Source organism: Salvelinus fontinalis, chromosome 23 (genome assembly GCF_029448725.1).
Source record: "Salvelinus fontinalis isolate EN_2023a chromosome 23, ASM2944872v1, whole genome shotgun sequence".
Lineage (NCBI taxonomy): Eukaryota > Metazoa > Chordata > Actinopteri > Salmoniformes > Salmonidae > Salvelinus > Salvelinus fontinalis.
In genome coordinates, this window is record NC_074687.1 from 1,490,092 (window position 1) to 1,511,969 (window position 21,878).

At 43.8% G+C, this 21,878-nt stretch overlaps 1 protein-coding gene across 1 annotated transcript in view; it reads left to right on the forward strand.

The window, feature by feature from the left end:
* LOC129821558 (rootletin-like) overlaps nt 1-21,878 on the forward strand; it is a 98,976-nt gene that overhangs the window by 49,516 nt on the left and 27,582 nt on the right. The window contains exons 14-17 of the mRNA XM_055879220.1: nt 2,102-2,248; nt 8,364-8,473; nt 8,681-8,834; nt 8,929-9,122. Of these exons, the coding sequence (XP_055735195.1) occupies nt 2,102-2,248; nt 8,364-8,473; nt 8,681-8,834; nt 8,929-9,122 (605 nt within the window). The remainder of the gene's footprint in view (nt 1-2,101; nt 2,249-8,363; nt 8,474-8,680; nt 8,835-8,928; nt 9,123-21,878) is intronic.

Genomic DNA, 21,878 nt, shown 5'->3' on the forward strand with positions numbered 1-21,878 from the left:
ATAGGTTACAGCAGAGCTCAGTGTTTATTATGGGGTGTAATAGGTTACAGCAGAGCTCAGTGCTTATTATGGGGTGTAATAGGTTACAGCAGAGCTCAGTGTTTATTATGGGGTGTAATAGGTTACAGCAGAGCTCAGTGTTTATTATGGGGTGTAATAGGTTACAACAGAGCTCAGTGTTTATTATGGGGTGTAATAGGTTACAACAGAGCTCAGTGCTTATTATGGGGTGTAATAGGTTACAACAGAGCTCAGTGCTTATTATGGGGTGTAATAGGTTACAACAGAGCTCAGTGCTTATTATGGGGTGTAATAGGTTACAACAGAGCTCAGTGCTTATTATGGGGTGTAATAGGTTACAACAGAGCTCAGTGCTTATTATGGGGTGTAATAGGTTACAACAGAGCTCAGTGCTTATTATGGGGTGTAATAGGTTACAACAGAGCTCAGTGCTTATTATCGGGTGTAATAGGTTACAGCAGAGCTCAGTGCTTATTATCGGGTGTAATAGGTTACAGCAGAGCTCAGTGCTTATTATCGGGTGTAATAGGTTACAACAGAGCTCAGTGCTTATTATCGGGTGTAATAGGTTACAGCAGAGCTCAGTGCTTATTATGGGGTGTAATAGGTTACAGCAGAGCTCAGTGCTTATTATGGGGTGTAATAGGTTACAACAGAGCTCAGTGCTTATTATGGGGTGTAATAGGTTACAACAGAGCTCAGTGCTTATTATGGGGTGTAATAGGTTACAACAGAGCTCAGTGCTTATTATGGGGTGTAATAGGTTACAACAGAGCTCGGTGCTTATTATGGGGTGTAATAGGTTACAACAGAGCTCGGTGCTTATTATGGGGTGTAATAGGTTACAACAGAGCTCAGTGCTTATTATGGGGTGTAATAGGTTACAACAGAGCTCGGTGCTTATTATGGGGTGTAATAGGTTACAACAGAGCTCAGTGCTTATTATCGGGTGTAATAGGTTACAACAGAGCTCAGTGCTTATTATCGGGTGTAATAGGTTACAACAGAGCTCAGTGCTTATTATCGGGTGTAATAGGTTACAACAGAGCTCGGTGCTTATTATGGGGTGTAATAGGTTACGAAATCCGTCTTTTGGGATATAATGGTAATGTTGTTAGAGACCCCACTGAACGATTCAGAAAATGAAGAATCATATTTGTTTTGGTAAAATGTGTTTCATTACATCAGGAACTGAAGTTTCATCACCAAAGTGTGTTTTCACCCACTCTGGGCAGAGTGGTGGACACCCTATAATATAGAGTACTTGCTTCTCTCTCCTCCTTCCTCTCTCCTCCATCTGTCCTCTCCTCCCTCTCTCCTCCTCCCGCTTCCTCTCTCCTCCATCTGTCCTCTCCTCCTCCTTCCTCTCTCCTCCATCTGTCCTCTCCTCTCTCTCTATCCTCCCGCTTCCTCTCTCCTCCATCTGTCCTCTCCTCCTCCTTCCTCTCTCCTCCATCTGTCCTCTCCTCTCTCTCTATCCTCCCGCTTCCTCTCTCCTCCATCTGTCCTCTCCTCCCGCTTCCTCCCTCCCTCTCTCTCCTCCCGCTTCCTTCCTCTCTCCTCCCTCTCTCCCTCTCTCATCTGTCCTCTCCCGCTTCCTTCCTCTCTCCTCCATCTGTCCTCTCCTCCTCCCTCTCTCCTCCATCTGTCCTCTCTCCTCCCTCTCTCTCCTCCCGCTTCCTCCCTCCTTCTGTCCTCTCCTCCTCCCTCTCTCCTCCATCTGTCCTATCCTCCCGCTTCCTCTCTCCTCCATCTGTCCTCTCCTCCCGCTTCCTCTCTCCTCCCTCTCTCTCCTCCCGCTTCCTCCCTCCTTCTGTCCTCTCCTCCTCCCTCTCTCCTCCATCTGTCCTCTCCTCCCGCTTCCTCTCTCCCTCTCTCTCCTCCCGCTTCCTTCCTCTCTCCTCCCTCTCTCCCTCTCTCATCTGTCCTCTCCCGCTTCCTCCCTCCTCTCTCCTCCTCCTGTCCTCTCCTCCTCCTTCCTCTCTCCTCCCTCTCTCTCCTCCCACTTCCTCCCTCCTCCTTCTGTCCTCTCCTCCTCCTTCCTCTCTCCTCCCTCACTCCTCCCTGTCCTTCTCTCCAGGCCCGTGAGTCAGTGTTAACCCTGTTGTCCGGTCAAACCCTTCTGAAGAGAGAAGTGTCAGAGCACCGTGACGCCCTAGAGAAGATGGCTGCCTTAAACGAAGCCTTAGCCAAGGACAAGAGAGAGCTCAACGCCCAGGCACTACAGGTATACATTAAGCCTCTACAGGTATACATTAACCCCTACAGGTATACATTAACCCTCTACAGGTATACATTAACCCTCTACAGGTATACATTACCCCTCTACAGGTATACATTAACCCTCTACAGGTATACATTAACCCACTACAGGTATACATTACCCCTCTACAGGTATACATTAACCCACTACAGGTATACATTAACCCTCTACAGGTATACATTAACCCACTACAGGTATACATTAACCCACTACAGGTATACATTAACCCTCTACAGGTATACATTAACCCTCTACAGGTATACATTAACCCACTACAGGTATACATTAACCCTCTACAGGTATACATTAACCCACTACAGGTATACATTAACCCACTACAGGTATACATTAACCCCTACAGGTATACATTAACCATAACTACATTAACCCACTACAGGTATACATTAACCCACTACAGGTATACATTAACCCACTACAGGTATACATTAACCCCTACAGGTATACATTAACCCTAACTACATTAACCCACTACAGGTATACATTAACCCACTACAGGTATACATTAACCCACTACAGGTATACATTAACCCACTACAGGTATACATTAACCCACTACAGGTATACATTAACCCCCTACAGGTATACATTAACCCACTACAGGTATACATTAACCCCCTACAGGTATACATTAACCCACTACAGGTATACATTAACCCACTACAGGTATACATTAACCCACTACAGGTATACATTAACCCACTACGGGTATACATTAACCCACTACAGGTATACATTAACCCACTACAGGTATACATTAACCCCCTACAGGTATACATTAACCCACTACAGGTATACATTAACCCACTACAGGTATACATTAACCCACTACAGGTATACATTAACCCACTACAGGTATACATTAACCCACTACAGGTATACATTAACCCTAACTACATTAACCCACTACAGGTATACATTAACCCACTACAGGTATACATTAACCCACTACAGGTATACATTAACCCCCTACAGGTATACATTAACCCACTACAGGTATACATTAACCCACTACAGGTATACATTAACCCACTACAGGTATACATTAACCCACTACAGGTATACATTAACCCCTACAGGTATACATTAACCCTAACTACATTAACCCACTACAGGTATACATTAACCCACTACAGGTATACATTAACCCACTACAGGTATACATTAACCCACTACAGGTATACATTAACCCACTACAGGTATACATTAACCCCCTACAGGTATACATTAACCCACTACAGGTATACATTAACCCCTACAGGTATACATTAACCATAACTACATTAACCCACTACAGGTATACATTAACCCACTACAGGTATACATTAACCCACTACAGGTATACATTAACCCCTACAGGTATACATTAACCATAACTACATTAACCCACTACAGGTATACATTAACCCTAACTACAGGTATACATTACCCCTCTACAGGTATACATTAACCCTAACTACAGGTATACATTACCCCTCTACAGGTATACATTAACCCTAACTACAGGTATACATTACCCCTCTACAGGTATACATTAACCCTAACTACAGGTATACATTACCCCTCTACAGGTATACATTAACCCTAACTACAGGTATACATTACCCCTCTACAGGTATATATTAACCCTAACTACAGGTATACATTACCCCTCTACAGGTATACATTAACCCACTACAGGTATACATTACCCCTCTACAGGTATACATTAACCCACTACAGGTATACATTACCCCTCTACAGGTATACATTAACCCACTACAGGTATACATTAACCCCTACAGGTATACATTAACCATAACTACATTAACCCACTACAGGTATACATTAACCCTAACTACATTAACCCACTACAGGTATACATTAACCCACTACAGGTATACATTAACCCCTAACTACATTAACCCACTACAGGTATACATTAACCCTAACTACATTAACCCACTACAGGTATACATTAACCCTAACTACATTAACCCACTACAGGTATACATTAACCCACTACAGGTATACATTAACCCTAACTACATTAACCCACTACAGGTATACATTAACCCACTACAGGTATACATTAACCCACTACAGGTATACATTAACCCACTACAGGTATACATTAACCCTAACTACATTAACCCCTACAGGTATACATTAACCCACTACAGGTAGACATTAACCCTAACTACATTAACCCCTACAGGTATACATTAACCCTAACTACATTAACCCACTACAGGTATACATTAACCCTAACTACATTAACCCACTACAGGTATACATTAACCCTAACTACATTAACCCACTACAGGTATACATTAACCCCTACAGGTATACATTAACCCACTACAGGTATACATTAACCCTAACTACATTAACCCCTACAGGTATACATTAACCCTAACTACATTAACCCCTACAGGTATACATTAACCCTAACTACATTAACCCACTACAGGTATACATTAACCCTAACTACATTAACCCACTACAGGTATACATTACCCCTAACTACATTAACCCACTACAGGTATACATTAACCCACTACAGGTATACATTAACCCCTAACTACATTAACCCACTACAGGTATACATTACCCCTAACTACATTAACCCACTACAGGTATACATTAACCCACTACAGGTATACATTAACCCACTACAGGTATACATTAACCCTAACTACATTAACCCCTACAGGTATACATTAACCCTAACTACATTAACCCACTACAGGTATACATTAACCCACTACAGGTATACATTAACCCACTACAGGTATACATTAACCCTAACTACATTAACCCCTACAGGTATACATTAACCCACTACAGGTATACATTAACCCTAACTACATTAACCCACTACAGGTATACATTAACCCACTACAGGTATACATTAACCCACTACAGGTATACATTAACCCTAACTACATTAACCCTAACTACATTAACCCACTACAGGTATACATTAACCCACTACAGGTATACATTAACCCTAACTACATTAACCCACTACAGGTATACATTAACCCTAACTACATTAACCCACTACAGGTATACATTAACCCACTACAGGTATACATTAACCCCTAACGACAGGTATACATTAATCCTAACTACATTAACCCACTACAGGTATACATTAACCCTAACTACATTAACCCACTACAGGTATACATTAACCCACTACATGTATACATTAACCCTAACTACATTAACCCACTACAGGTATACATTAATCCTAACTACATTAACCCACTACAGGTATACATTAACCCACTACAGGTATACATTAACCCACTACAGGTATACATTAACCCCTACAGGTATACATTAACCCACTACAGGTATACATTAACCCACTACAGGTATACATTAACCCACTACAGGTATACATTAACCCTCTACAGGTATACATTAACCCACTACAGGTATACATTACCCCTAACTACATTAACCCACTACAGGTATACATTAACCCACTACAGGTATACATTAACCCTCTACAGGTATACATTAACCCACTACAGGTATACATTACCCCTAACTACATTAACCCACTACAGGTATACATTAACCCACTACAGGTATACATTAACCCTAACTACATTAACCCACTACAGGTATACATTAATCCTAACTACATTAACCCACTACAGGTATACATTAACCCTAACTACATTAACCCACTACAGGTATACATTAACCCACTACAGGTATACATTAAAACACTACAGGTATACATTAACCCACTACAGGTATACATTACCCCACTACAGGTATACATTAACCCACTACAGGTATACATTACCCCTCTACAGGTATACATTAACCCACTACAGGTATACATTAACCCTAACTACATTAACCCACTACAGGTATACATTACCCCACTACAGGTATACATTACCCCACTACAGGTATACATTAACCCTAACTACATTAACCCACTACAGGTATACATTAACCCTAACTACATTAACCCACTACAGGTATACATTAACCCACTACAGGTATACATTAACCCACTACAGGTATACATTAACCCACTACAGGTATACATTACCCCTAACTACATTAACCCACTACAGGTATACATTACCCCTAACTACATTAACCCACTACAGGTATACATTAACCCACTACAGGTATACATTAACCCACTACAGGTATACATTAACCCTAACTACATTAACCCACTACAGGTATACATTAACCCACTACAGGTATACATTAACCCACTACAGGTATACATTAACCCACTACAGGTATACATTAACCCTAACTACATTAACCCACTACAGGTATACATTAACCCACTACAGGTATACATTAACCCACTACAGGTATACATTAACCCACTACAGGTATACATTAACCCACTACAGGTATACATTAACCCACTACAGGTATACATTAACCCACTACAGGTATACATTAACCACTACAGGTATACATTAACCCACTACAGGTATACATTAACCACTACAGGTATACATTAACCCACTACAGGTATACATTAACCCACTACAGGTATACATTAACCCTAACTACATTAACCCACTACAGGTATACATTAACCCACTACAGGTATACATTAACCCACTACAGGTATACATTAACCCCTACAGGTATACATTAACCCACTACAAGTATACATTAACCCACTACAGGTATACATTAACCCCTACAGGTATACATTAACCCTAACTACATTAACCCACTACAGGTATACATTAACCCACTACAGGTATACATTAACCCACTACAGGTATACATTAACCCACTACAGGTATACATTAACCCCTAACATAGTAAATACTGCTAAACTGTCTCAGACATCTGCTCTAGAACCACAGAGAACAGACATCTGCTCTAGAACCACAGAGAACAGACATCTGCTCTAGAACCACAGAGAACAGACATCTACTCTAGAACCACAGAGAACAGACATCTGCTCTAGAACCACAGAGAACAGACATCTGCTCTAGAACCACAGAGAACAGACATCTGCTCTAGAACCACAGAGAACAGACATCTGCTCTAGAACCACAGAGAACAGACATCTGCTCTGGAACCACAGAGAACAGACATCTGCTCTGGAACCACAGAGAACAGACATCTGCTCTGGAACCACAGAGAACAGACATCTGCTCTAGAACTACAGAGAACAGACATCTGCTCTAGAACCACAGAGAACAGACATCTGCTCTAGAACCACAGAGAACAGACATCTGCTCTAGAACCACAGAGAACAGACATCTGCTCTAGAACCACAGAGAACAGACATCTACTCTAGAACCACAGAGAACAGACATCTGCTCTAGAACCACAGAGAACAGACATCTGCTCTGGAACCACAGAGAACAGACATCTGCTCTAGAACCACAGAGAACAGACATCTGCTCTAGAACCACAGAGAACAGACATCTGCTCTAGAACCACAGAGAACAGACATCTACTCTAGAACCACAGAGAACAGACATCTACTCTAGAACCACAGAGAACAGACATCTGCTCTGGAACCACAGAGAACATACATCTGCTCTGGAACCACAGAGAACAGACATCTACTCTAGAACCACAGAGAACAGACATCTGCTCTAGAACCACAGAGAACAGACATCTGCTCTAGAACCACAGAGAACAGACATCTGCTCTAGAACCACAGAGAACAGCCATCTACTCTAGAACCACAGAGAACAGACATCTGCTCTGGAACCACAGAGAACAGCCATCTACTCTAGAACCACAGAGAACAGACATCTGCTCTAGAACCACAGAGAACAGACATCTACTCTAGAACCACAGAGAACAGACATCTGCTCTAGAACCACAGAGAACAGACATCTGCTCTAGAACCACAGAGAACAGACATCTGCTCTAGAACCACAGAGAACAGACATCTGCTCTGGAACCACAGAGAACAGACATCTGCTCTAGAACCACAGAGAACAGACATCTGCTCTAGAACCACAGAGAACAGACATCTGCTCTAGAACCACTGAGAACATACATCTGCTCTGGAACCACAGAGAACAGCCTTGTTCTTCTTCCCCTCTAGCTTGAGATGGAGATGGCTGACCTCCAGGCCCAGCTACAGGGACTAGAGGCAAAGGTCGTGACCCTTCGTAGGGAGCTCAACACCCAGTCCAATGAGAGCACAGAGTTAAGGTAGGACATGATGCGACTTCCTCAAAGTAGACCTTTATGTCCATTACAACTGTTTCAAATAATGTCAATTACATCTGTTTTGAAGACTAATGTATGAACATTTATTTCCCTCAGTGCCTGTCTGTGAGGGCTGATTTGTGATCGTGATAGTTCCGTCAGTGATTAGGCTGTGTGTGACAATCAATCGATGTATTTGGCCGTGTACAGGACTCGTCGAGGATCAGAGCTGAGCTCCCTGCAGCAGCTGAGGGACAGAGAGAGGGAGCTGGGGAGAGAGGTGGAGACCCTACGGGAGGACAAGGAGAGAGAAGTCACCGCTCTGCTGGAGGAGAGAGGACGGGATGAAAAACAACTGGAAGAGGTGAAGGAGAACAGTGCCTTCCTCTCCATGGTTTGTGTTGCTTCTATTCACGTGATCATTTTTTTTGCGTATTGTTCTGGATGTGGGTTTACAGCTGTCTGCGCAGCACGGTGCAGTGTGTGAGGAGTTGAGAGGTCTACAGGCAGAGCTGTGCCAAGCGACAGAGCAGCAGAGGAGGGCAGAGAGAGAGACCGAGGAACTACTAAGAGAGAACCAGGATGTGACGGGGAATGTCCTCTCACTGGAGAGAGAGAGAGACCAGCTGGGGCAGGACATAGAGGAACTCAGGTGAATATACTTTTCATGCTTTACAAATGTATAAAGGTTAAAAGCAGGAAATGTTATAAAGAAAACACTACCTTAAAGGGATAGTTGACCCAAACATGTTTGTCCTCACCCTGTAAGCAGTCTATGTAAAAGGCTTGACAGTTTGTCCTCACCCTGTAAGCAGTCTATGTAAAAGGCTTGACAGTTTGTCCTCACCCTGTAAGCAGTCTATGTAAAAGGCTTGACAGTTTGTCCTCACCCTGTAAGCAGTCTATGTAAAAGGCTTGACAGTTTGTCCTCACCCTGTAAGCAGTCTATGTAAAAGGCTTGACAGTTTGTCCTCACCCTGTAAGCAGTCTATGTAAAAGGCTTGACAGTTTGTCCTCACCCTGTAAGCAGTCTATGTAAAAGGCTTGACAGTTTGTCCTCACCCTGTAAGCAGTCTATGTAAAAGGCTTGACAGTTTGTCCTCACCCTGTAAGCAGTCTATGTAAAAGGCTTGACAGTTTGTCCGCACCCTGTAAGCAGTCTATGTAAAAGGCTTGACAGTTTGTCCTCGCCCTGTAAGCAGTCTATGTAAAAGGCTTGACAGTTTGTCCTCACCCTGTAAGCAGTCTATGTAAAAGGCTTGACAGTTTGTCCTCACCCTGTAAGCAGTCTATGTAAAAGGCTTGACAGTTTGTCCTCACCCTGTAAGCAGTCTATGTAAAAGGCTTGACAGTTTGTCCTCGCCCTGTAAGCAGTCTATGTAAAAGGCTTGACAGTTTGTCCTCACCCTGTAAGCAGTCTATGTAAAAGGCTTGACAGTTTGTCCTCACCCTGTAAACAGTCTATGTAAAAGGCTTGACAGTTTGTCCTCGCCCTGTAAGCAGTCTATGTAAAAGGCTTGACAGTTTGTCCTCACCCTGTAAGCAGTCTATGTAAAAGGCTTGACAGTTTGTCCTCACCCTGTAAGCAGTCTATGTAAAAGGCTTGACAGTTTGTCCTCACCCTGTAAGCAGTCTATGTAAAAGGCTTGACAGTTTGTCCTCACCCTGTAAGCAGTCTATGTAAAAGGCTTGACAGTTTGTCCTCACCCTGTAAGCAGTCTATGTAAAAGGCTTGACAGTTTGTCCTCACCCTGTAAGCAGTCTATGTAAAAGGCTTGACAGTTTGTCCTCACCCTGTAAGCAGTCTATGTAAAAGGCTTGACAGTTTGTCCTCACCCTGTAAGCAGTCTATGTAAAAGGCTTGACAGTTTGTCCGCACCCTGTAAGCAGTCTATGTAAAAGGCTTGACAGTTTGTCCTCGCCCTGTAAGCAGTCTATGTAAAAGGCTTGACAGTTTGTCCTCACCCTGTAAGCAGTCTATGTAAAAGGCTTGACAGTTTGTCCTCACCCTGTAAGCAGTCTATGTAAAAGGCTTGACAGTTTGTCCTCACCCTGTAAGCAGTCTATGTAAAAGGCTTGACAGTTTGTCCTCGCCCTGTAAGCAGTCTATGTAAAAGGCTTGACAGTTTGTCCTCACCCTGTAAGCAGTCTATGTAAAAGGCTTGACAGTTTGTCCTCACCCTGTAAGCAGTCTATGTAAAAGGCTTGACAGTTTGTCCTCGCCCTGTAAGCAGTCTATGTAAAAGGCTTGACAGTTTGTCCTCGCCCTGTAAGCAGTCTATGTAAAAGGCTTGACAGTTTGTCCTCACCCTGTAAGCAGTCTATGTAAAAGGCTTGACAGTTTGTCCTCACCCTGTAAGCAGTCTATGTAAAAGGCTTGACAGTTTGTCCTCGCCCTGTAAGCAGTCTATGTAAAAGGCTTGACAGTTTGTCCTCACCCTGTAAGCAGTCTATGTAAAAGGCTTGACAGTTTGTCCTCACCCTGTAAGCAGTCTATGTAAAAGGCTTGACAGTTTGTCCTCACCCTGTAAGCAGTCTATGTAAAAGGCTTGACAGTTTGTCCTCACCCTGTAAGCAGTCTATGTAAAAGGCTTGACAGTTTGTCCTCACCCTGTAAGCAGTCTATGTAAAAGGCTTGACAGTTTGTCCTCACCCTGTAAGCAGTCTATGTAAAAGGCTTGACAGTTTGTCCTCACCCTGTAAGCAGTCTATGTAAAAGGCTTGACAGTTTGTCCTCACCCTGTAAGCAGTCTATGTAAAAGGCTTGACAGTTTGTCCGCACCCTGTAAGCAGTCTATGTAAAAGGCTTGACAGTTTGTCCTCGCCCTGTAAGCAGTCTATGTAAAAGGCTTGACAGTTTGTCCTCACCCTGTAAGCAGTCTATGTAAAAGGCTTGACAGTTTGTCCTCACCCTGTAAGCAGTCTATGTAAAAGGCTTGACAGTTTGTCCTCACCCTGTAAGCAGTCTATGTAAAAGGCTTGACAGTTTGTCCTCGCCCTGTAAGCAGTCTATGTAAAAGGCTTGACAGTTTGTCCTCACCCTGTAAGCAGTCTATGTAAAAGGCTTGACAGTTTGTCCTCACCCTGTAAGCAGTCTATGTAAAAGGCTTGACAGTTTGTCCTCGCCCTGTAAGCAGTCTATGTAAAAGGCTTGACAGTTTGTCCTCACCCTGTAAGCAGTCTATGTAAAAGGCTTGACAGTTTGTCCTCACCCTGTAAGCAGTCTATGTAAAAGGCTTGACAGTTTGTCCTCACCCTGTAAGCAGTCTATGTAAAAGGCTTGACAGTTTGTCCTCGCCCTGTAAGCAGTCTATGTAAAAGGCTTGACAGTTTGTCCTCGCCCTGTAAGCAGTCTATGTAAAAGGCTTGACAGTTTGTCCTCACCCTGTAAGCAGTCTATGTAAAAGGCTTGACAGTTTGTCCTCACCCTGTAAGCAGTCTATGTAAAAGGCTTGACAGTTTGTCCTCGCCCTGTAAGCAGTCTATGTAAAAGGCTTGACAGTTTGTCCTCACCCTGTAAGCAGTCTATGTAAAAGGCTTGACAGTTTGTCCTCACCCTGTAAGCAGTCTATGTAAAAGGCTTGACAGTTTGTCCTCACCCTGTAAGCAGTCTATGTAAAAGGCTTGACAGTTTGTCCTCGCCCTGTAAGCAGTCTATGTAAAAGGCTTGACAGTTTGTCCTCACCCTGTAAGCAGTCTATGTAAAAGGCTTGACAGTTTGTCCTCGCCCTGTAAGCAGTCTATGTAAAAGGCTTGACAGTTTGTCCTCGCCCTGTAAGCAGTCTATGTAAAAGGCGTGACAGTTTGTCCTCGCCCTGTAAGCAGTCTATGTAAAAGGCTTGACAGTTTGTCCTCGCCCTGTAAGCAGTCTATGTAAAAGGCTTGACAGTTTGTCCTCGCCCTGTAAGCAGTCTATGTAAAAGGCTTGACAGTTTGTCCTCGCCCTGTAAGCAGTCTATGTAAAAGGCTTGACAGTTTGTCCTCGCCCTGTAAGCAGTCTATGTAAAAGGCTTGACAGTTTGTCCTCACCCTGTAAGCAGTCTATGTAAAAGGCTTGACAGTTTGTCTTCGCCCTGTAAGCAGTCTATGTAAAAGGCTTGACAGTTTGTCCTCGCCCTGTAAGCAGTCTATGTAAAAGGCTTGACAGTTTGTCCTCGCCCTGTAAGCAGTCTATGTAAAAGGCTTGACAGTTTGTCCTCGCCCTGTAAGCAGTCTATGTAAAAGGCTTGACAGTTTGTCCTCACCCTGTAAGCAGTCTATGTAAAAGGCTTGACAGTTTGTCCTCGCCCTGTAAGCAGTCTATGTAAAAGGCTTGACAGTTTGTCCTCGCCCTGTAAGCAGTCTATGTAAAAGGCTTGACAGTTTGTCCTCGCCCTGTAAGCAGTCTATGTAAAAGGCTTGACAGTTTGTCCTCGCCCTGTAAGCAGTCTATGTAAAAGGCTTGACAGTTTGTCCTCGCCCTGTAAGCAGTCTATGTAAAAGGCTTGACAGTTTGTCCTCGCCCTGTAAGCAGTCTATGTAAAAGGCTTGACAGTTTGTCCTCGCCCTGTAAGCAGTCTATGTAAAAGGCTTGACAGTTTGTCCTCACCCTGTAAGCAGTCTATGTAAAAGGCTTGACAGTTTGTCCTCACCCTGTAAGCAGTCTATGTAAAAGGCTTGACAGTTTGTCCTCACCCTGTAAGCAGTCTATGTAAAAGGCTTGACAGTTTGTCCGCACCCTGTAAGCAGTCTATGTAAAAGGCTTGACAGTTTGTCCTCGCCCTGTAAGCAGTCTATGTAAAAGGCTTGACAGTTTGTCCTCACCCTGTAAGCAGTCTATGTAAAAGGCTTGACAGTTTGTCCTCACCCTGTAAGCAGTCTATATAAAAGGCTTGACAGTTTGTCCTCACCCTGTAAGCAGTCTATGTAAAAGGCTTGACAGTTTGTCCTCGCCCTGTAAGCAGTCTATGTAAAAGGCTTGACAGTTTGTCCTCACCCTGTAAGCAGTCTATGTAAAAGGCTTGACAGTTTGTCCTCACCCTGTAAGCAGTCTATGTAAAAGGCTTGACAGTTTGTCCTCGCCCTGTAAGCAGTCTATGTAAAAGGCTTGACAGTTTGTCCTCACCCTGTAAGCAGTCTATGTAAAAGGCTTGACAGTTTGTCCTCGCCCTGTAAGCAGTCTATGTAAAAGGCTTGACAGTTTGTCCTCACCCTGTAAGCAGTCTATGTAAAAGGCTTGACAGTTTGTCCTCGCCCTGTAAGCAGTCTATGTAAAAGGCTTGACAGTTTGTCCGCACCCTGTAAGCAGTCTATGTAAAAGGCTTGACAGTTTGTCCTCGCCCTGTAAGCAGTCTATGTAAAAGGCTTGACAGTTTGTCCTCACCCTGTAAGCAGTCTATGTAAAAGGCTTGACAGTTTGTCCTCGCCCTGTAAGCAGTCTATGTAAAAGGCTTGACAGTTTGTCCTCGCCCTGTAAGCAGTCTATGTAAAAGGCGTGACAGTTTGTCCTCGCCCTGTAAGCAGTCTATGTAAAAGGCTTGACAGTTTGTCCTCGCCCTGTAAGCAGTCTATGTAAAAGGCTTGACAGTTTGTCCTCGCCCTGTAAGCAGTCTATGTAAAAGGCTTGACAGTTTGTCCTCACCCTGTAAGCAGTCTATGTAAAAGGCTTGACAGTTTGTCCTCGCCCTGTAAGCAGTCTATGTAAAAGGCTTGACAGTTTGTCCTCACCCTGTAAGCAGTCTATGTAAAAGGCTTGACAGTTTGTCTTCGCCCTGTAAGCAGTCTATGTAAAAGGCTTGACAGTTTGTCCTCGCCCTGTAAGCAGTCTATGTAAAAGGCTTGACAGTTTGTCCTCGCCCTGTAAGCAGTCTATGTAAAAGGCTTGACAGTTTGTCCTCGCCCTGTAAGCAGTCTATGTAAAAGGCTTGACAGTTTGTCCTCACCCTGTAAGCAGTCTATGTAAAAGGCTTGACAGTTTGTCCTCGCCCTGTAAGCAGTCTATGTAAAAGGCTTGACAGTTTGTCCTCGCCCTGTAAGCAGTCTATGTAAAAGGCTTGACAGTTTGTCCTCGCCCTGTAAGCAGTCTATGTAAAAGGCTTGACAGTTTGTCCTCGCCCTGTAAGCAGTCTATGTAAAAGGCTTGACAGTTTGTCCTCGCCCTGTAAGCAGTCTATGTAAAAGGCTTGACAGTTTGTCCTCGCCCTGTAAGCAGTCTATGTAAAAGGCTTGACAGTTTGTCCTCGCCCTGTAAGCAGTCTATGTAAAAGGCTTGACAGTTTGTCCTCACCCTGTAAGCAGTCTATGTAAAAGGCTTGACAGTTTGTCCTCACCCTGTAAGCAGTCTATGTAAAAGGCTTGACAGTTTGTCCTCACCCTGTAAGCAGTCTATGTAAAAGGCTTGACAGTTTGTCCTCACCCTGTAAGCAGTCTATGTAAAAGGCTTGACAGTTTGTCCTCGCCCTGTAAGCAGTCTATGTAAAAGGCTTGACAGTTTGTCCTCACCCTGTAAGCAGTCTATGTAAAAGGCTTGACAGTTTGTCCTCGCCCTGTAAGCAGTCTATGTAAAAGGCTTGACAGTTTGTCCTCGCCCTGTAAGCAGTCTATGTAAAAGGCGTGACAGTTTGTCCTCGCCCTGTAAGCAGTCTATGTAAAAGGCTTGACAGTTTGTCCTCGCCCTGTAAGCAGTCTATGTAAAAGGCTTGACAGTTTGTCCTCGCCCTGTAAGCAGTCTATGTAAAAGGCTTGACAGTTTGTCCTCGCCCTGTAAGCAGTCTATGTAAAAGGCTTGACAGTTTGTCCTCGCCCTGTAAGCAGTCTATGTAAAAGGCTTGACAGTTTGTCCTCGCCCTGTAAGCAGTCTATGTAAAAGGCTTGACAGTTTGTCCTCACCCTGTAAGCAGTCTATGTAAAAGGCTTGACAGTTTGTCCTCACCCTGTAAGCAGTCTATGTAAAAGGCTTGACAGTTTGTCCTCACCCTGTAAGCAGTCTATGTAAAAGGCTTGACAGTTTGTCCGCACCCTGTAAGCAGTCTATGTAAAAGGCTTGACAGTTTGTCCTCGCCCTGTAAGCAGTCTATGTAAAAGGCTTGACAGTTTGTCCTCACCCTGTAAGCAGTCTATGTAAAAGGCTTGACAGTTTGTCCTCACCCTGTAAGCAGTCTATGTAAAAGGCTTGACAGTTTGTCCTCGCCCTGTAAGCAGTCTATGTAAAAGGCTTGACAGTTTGTCCTCGCCCTGTAAGCAGTCTATGTAAAAGGCTTGACAGTTTGTCCTCACCCTGTAAGCAGTCTATGTAAAAGGCTTGACAGTTTGTCCTCGCCCTGTAAGCAGTCTATGTAAAAGGCTTGACAGTTTGTCCTCGCCCTGTAAGCAGTCTATGTAAAAGGCTTGACAGTTTGTCCTCACCCTGTAAGCAGTCTATGTAAAAGGCTTGACAGTTTGTCCTCGCCCTGTAAGCAGTCTATGTAAAAGGCTTGACAGTTTGTCCTCGCCCTGTAAGCAGTCTATGTAAAAGGCGTGACAGTTTGTCCTCGCCCTGTAAGCAGTCTATGTAAAAGGCTTGACAGTTTGTCCTCGCCCTGTAAGCAGTCTATGTAAAAGGCTTGACAGTTTGTCCTCGCCCTGTAAGCAGTCTATGTAAAAGGCTTGACAGTTTGTCCTCACCCTGTAAGCAGTCTATGTAAAAGGCTTGACAGTTTGTCCTCGCCCTGTAAGCAGTCTATGTAAAAGGCTTGACAGTTTGTCCTCACCCTGTAAGCAGTCTATGTAAAAGGCTTGACAGTTTGTCCTCGCCCTGTAAGCAGTCTATGTAAAAGGCTTGACAGTTTGTCCTCGCCCTGTAAGCAGTCTATGTAAAAGGCTTGACAGTTTGTCCTCGCCCTGTAAGCAGTCTATGTAAAAGGCTTGACAGTTTGTCCTCGCCCTGTAAGCAGTCTATGTAAAAGGCTTGACAGTTTGTCCTCACCCTGTAAGCAGTCTATGTAAAAGGCTTGACAGTTTGTCCTCGCCCTGTAAGCAGTCTATGTAAAAGGCTTGACAGTTTGTCCTCGCCCTGTAAGCAGTCTATGTAAAAGGCTTGACAGTTTGTCCTCGCCCTGTAAGCAGTCTATGTAAAAGGCTTGACAGTTTGTCCTCACCCTGTAAGCAGTCTATGTAAAAGGCTTGACAGTTTGTCCTCGCCCTGTAAGCAGTCTATGTAAAAGGCTTGACAGTTTGTCCTCGCCCTGTAAGCAGTCTATGTAAAAGGCTTGACAGTTTGTCCTCGCCCTGTAAGCAGTCTTTGTAAAAGGCTTGACAGTTTGTCCTCGCCCTGTAAGCAGTCTATGTAAAAGGCTTGACAGTTTGTCCTCGCCCTGTAAGCAGTCTATGTAAAAGGCTTGACAGTTTGTCCTCGCCCTGTAAGCAGTCTATGTAAAAGGCTTGACAGTTTGTCCTCGCCCTGTAAGCAGTCTATGTAAAAGGCTTGACAGTTTGTCCTCACCCTGTAAGCAGTCTATGTAAAAGGCTTGACAGTTTGTCCTCACCCTGTAAGCAGTCTATGTAAAAGGCTTGACAGTTTGTCCTCACCCTGTAAGCAGTCTATGTAAAAGGCTTGACAGTTTGTCCTCACCCTGTAAGCAGTCTATGTAAAAGGCTTGACAGTTTGTCCTCGCCCTGTAAGCAGTCTATGTAAAAGGCTTGACAGTTTGTCCTCGCCCTGTAAGCAGTCTATGTAAAAGGCTTGACAGTTTGTCCTCGCCCTGTAAGCAGTCTATGTAAAAGGCTTGACAGTTTGTCCTCGCCCTGTAAGCAGTCTATGTAAAAGGCTTGACAGTTTGTCCTCGCCCTGTAAGCAGTCTATTTAAAAGGCTTGACAGTTTGTCCTCGCCCTGTAAGCAGTCTATGTAAAAGGCTTGACAGTTTGTCCTCGCCCTGTAAGCAGTCTATGTAAAAGGCTTGACAGTTTGTCCTCGCCCTGTAAGCAGTCTATGTAAAAGGCTTGACAGTTTGTCCTCGCCCTGTAAGCAGTCTATGTAAAAGGCTTGACAGTTTGTCCTCGCCCTGTAAGCAGTCTATGTAAAAGGCTTGACAGTTTGTCCTCACCCTGTAAGCAGTCTATGTAAAAGGCTTGACAGTTTGTCCTCACCCTGTAAGCAGTCTATGTAAAAGGCTTGACAGTTTGTCCTCGCCCTGTAAGCAGTCTATGTAAAAGGCTTGACAGTTTGTCCTCGCCCTGTAAGCAGTCTATGTAACAGGCTTGACAGTTTGTCCTCGCCCTGTAAGCAGTCTATGTAAAAGGCTTGACAGTTTGTCCTCGCCCTGTAAGCAGTCTATGTAAAAGGCTTGACAGTTTGTCCTCGCCCTGTAAGCAGTCTATGTAAAAGGCTTGACAGTTTGTCCTCGCCCTGTAAGCAGTCTATGTAAAAGGCTTGACAGTTTGTCCTCGCCCTGTAAGCAGTCTATGTAAAAGGCTTGACAGTTTGTCCTCGCCCTGTAAGCAGTCTATGTAAAAGGCTTGACAGTTTGTCCTCGCCCTGTAAGCAGTCTATGTAAAAGGCTTGACAGTTTGTCCTCGCCCTGTAAGCAGTCTATGTAAAAGGCTTGACAGTTTGTCCTCGCCCTGTAAGCAGTCTATGTAAAAGGCTTGACAGTTTGTCCTCACCCTGTAAGCAGTCTATGTAAAAGGCTTGACAGTTTGTCCTCACCCTGTAAGCAGTCTATGTAAAAGGCTTGACAGTTTGTCCATGCTTTGGTTCAGTTTCCTTGGCAGTGGCTGACAGTGTTTCCAACCCATTCAAGTAGTGGGACCGATATTAGCATCATGTTCAAATCATCTTGAAGTGACTGGTGAGTTTCACAATCAATTTTAGATGCTTTCGGATGTTTTGGACATGTTTGGTCCCATGACTTGAATTATCGTGGTAGTAGTATCGTAGTGGTAGTAGTATCGTAGTGGTAGTAGCATCGTAGTGGTAGTAGTGGTAGAAGCATCGTAGTGGTAGTAGTGGTAGAAGCATCGTAGTGGTAGTAGTGGTAGTAGCATCGTAGTGGTAGTAGTATAGTAGTGGTAGTAGTATAGTAGTGGTAGTAGTATAGTAGTGGTAGTAGCATCGTAGTGGTAGTGGTAGTAGTGGTAGTAGAATCGTAGTGGTAGTAGCATCGTAGTGGTAGTAGTATAGTAGTGGTAGTAGTATCGTAGTGGTAGAAGCATTGTAGTGGTAGTAGTGGTAGTAGCATCGTAGTGGTAGTAGTATAGTAGTGGTAGTAGTATAGTAGTGGTAGTAGTATAGTAGTGGTAGTAGCATCGTAGTGGTAGAAGCATTGTAGTGGTAGTAGTGGTAGTAGCATCGTAGTGGTAGTAGTATAGTAGTGGTAGTAGTATAGTAGTGGTAGTAGTATAGTAGTGGTAGTAGCATCGTAGTGGTAGTGGTAGTAGTGGTAGTAGAATCGTAGTGGTAGTAGCATCGTAGTGGTAGTAGTATAGTAGTGGTAGTAGTATCGTAGTGGTAGAAGCATTGTAGTGGTAGTAGTATAGTAGTGGTAGTAGCATCGTAGTGGTAGTGGTAGTAGTGGTAGTAGAATCGTAGTGGTAGTAGCATCGTAGTGGTAGTAGTATAGTAGTGGTAGTAGTATAGTAGTGGTAGTAGTATAGTAGTGGTAGTAGCATCGTAGTGGTAGTAGTATCGTAGTGGTAGTAGCATCGTAGTGGTAGTAGTATCGTAGTGGTAGTAGTGGTAGTAGCATCGTAGTGGTAGTAGTATCGTAGTGGTAGTAGCATCGTAGTGGTAGTAGTATCGTAGTGGTAGTAGCATCGTAGTGGTAGTAGTATCGTAGTGGTAGTAGCATCTTAGTGGTAGTAGCATCGTAGTGGTAGTAGCATCGTAGTGGTAGTAGCATCGTAGTGGTAGTAGTGGTAGTAGTATCTTAGTGGTAGTAGTGGTAGTAGCATCGTAGTGGTAGTAGTATAGTAGTGGTAGTAGCATCGTAGTGGTAGTAGCATCGTAGTGGTAGTAGCATCGTAGTGGTAGTAGTATCGTAGTGGTAGTAGCATCGTAGTGGTAGAAGCATTGTAGTGGTAGTACTATCGTAGTGGTAGTAGCATCGTAGTGGTAGTAGCATCGTAGTGGTAGTAGCATCTTAGTGGTAGTAGCATCGTAGTGGTAGTAGCATCGTAGTGGTAGTAGCATCGTAGTGGTAGTAGTGGTAGTAGTATCTTAGTGGTAGTAGTGGTAGTAGCATCGTAGTGGTAGTAGTATAGTAGTGGTTGTAGTGGTAGTAGCATCGTAGTGGTTGTAGTGGTAGTAGTATCGTAGTGGTAGTAGCATTGTAGTGGTAGTAGTATAGTAGTGGTAGTAGCATTGTAGTGGTAGTAGCATCGTAGTGGTTGTAGTGGTAGTAGCATTGTAGTGGTAGTAGCATTGTAGTGGTAGTAGTATAGTAGTGGTAGTAGTATTGTAGTGGTAGTAGCATCGTAGTGGTTGTAGTGGTAGTAGTATAGTAGTGGTAGTAGTATCGTAGTGGTAGTAGTATCGTAGTGGTAGTAGTGGTAGTAGTATCGTAGTGGTAGTAGTGGTAGTGGTTGTAGTGGTAGTAGTATCGTAGTGGTAGTAGTGGTAGTGGTAGTAGTGGTAGTATTATCGTAGTGGTAGTAGCATTGTAGTGGTAGTAGCATCGTAGTGGTAGTAGCATTGTAGTGGTAGTAGCATCGTAGTGGTAGTAGTATCGTAGTGGTAGTAGCATCGTAGTGGTTGTAGTGGTAGTAGCATCGTAGTGGTAGTAGTATAGTAGTGGTAGTAGCATCGTAGTGGTAGTAGCATCGTAGTGGTAGTAGCATTGTAGTGGTAGTAGCATCGTAGTGGTAGTAGTATCGTAGTGGTAGTAGTATCGTAGTGGTAGTAGCATCGTAGTGGTTGTAGTGGTAGTAGCATCGTAGTGGTAGTAGTATAGTAGTGGTAGTAGCATCGTAGTGGTAGTAGCATCGTACTGGTAGTAGTATCGTAGTGGTAGTAGTGGTAGTGGTAGTAGTGGTAGTAGTATCGTAGTGGTAGTAGTATAGTAGTGGTAGTGGTAGTAGTGGTAGTAGCATCGTAGTGGTAGTAGCATCGTAGTGGTAGTAGTGGTAGTAGCATCGTAGTGGTAGTAGCATCGTAGTGGTAGTAGCATCGTAGTGGTAGTAGTATAGTAGTGGTAGTAGTATAGTAGTGGTAGTAGTATCGTAGTGGTAGTAGCATCGTAGTGGTAGTAGCATCGTAGTGGTAGTAGCATCGTAGTGGTAGTAGTATCGTAGTAGCATCGTAGTGGTAGTAGCATTGTAGTGGTAGTAGCATTGTAGTGGTAGTAGCATCGTAGTGGTAGTAGCATTGTAGTGGTAGTAGCATTGTAGTGGTAGTAGCATCGTAGTGGTAGTAGCATCGTAGTGGTAGTAGTATCGTAGTGGTAGTGGTAGTAGTGGTAGTAGTATCGTAGTGGTAGTAGCATCTTAGTGGTAGTAGCATCGTAGTGGTAGTAGTATCGTAGTGGTAGTAGCATCGTAGTGGTAGTAGCATCGTAGTGGTAGTAGTGGTAGTAGTGTCTTAGTGGTAGTAGTGGTAGTAGCATCGTAGTGGTAGTAGTATAGTAGTGGTAGTAGCATCGTAGTGGTAGTAGCATCGTAGTGGTAGTAGCATCGTAGTGGTAGTAGTATCGTAGTGGTAGTAGCATCGTAGTGGTAGTAGCATTGTAGTGGTAGTACTATCGTAGTGGTAGTAGCATCGTAGTGGTAGTAGCATCGTAGTGGTAGTAGCATCTTAGTGGTAGTAGCATCGTAGTGGTAGTAGCATCGTAGTGGTAGTAGCATCGTAGTGGTAGTAGTGGTAGTAGTATCTTAGTGGTAGTAGTGGTAGTAGCATCGTAGTGGTAGTAGTATAGTAGTGGTTGTAGTGGTAGTAGCATCGTAGTGGTTGTAGTGGTAGTAGTATCGTAGTGGTAGTAGCATTGTAGTGGTAGTAGTATAGTAGTGGTAGTAGCATTGTAGTGGTAGTAGCATCGTAGTGGTTGTAGTGGTAGTAGCATTGTAGTGGTAGTAGCATTGTAGTGGTAGTAGTATAGTAGTGGTAGTAGCATTGTAGTGGTAGTAGCATCGTAGTGGTTGTAGTGGTAGTAGTATAGTAGTGGTAGTAGTATCGTAGTGGTAGTAGTATCGTAGTGGTAGTAGTGGTAGTAGTATCGTAGTGGTAGTAGTGGTAGTGGTTGTAGTGGTAGTAGTATCGTAGTGGTAGTAGTGGTAGTGGTAGTAGTGGTAGTAGTATCGTAGTGGTAGTAGCATTGTAGTGGTAGTAGCATCGTAGTGGTAGTAGCATTGTAGTGGTAGTAGCATCGTAGTGGTAGTAGTATCGTAGTGGTAGTAGCATCGTAGTGGTTGTAGTGGTAGTAGCATCGTAGTGGTAGTAGTATAGTAGTGGTAGTAGCATCG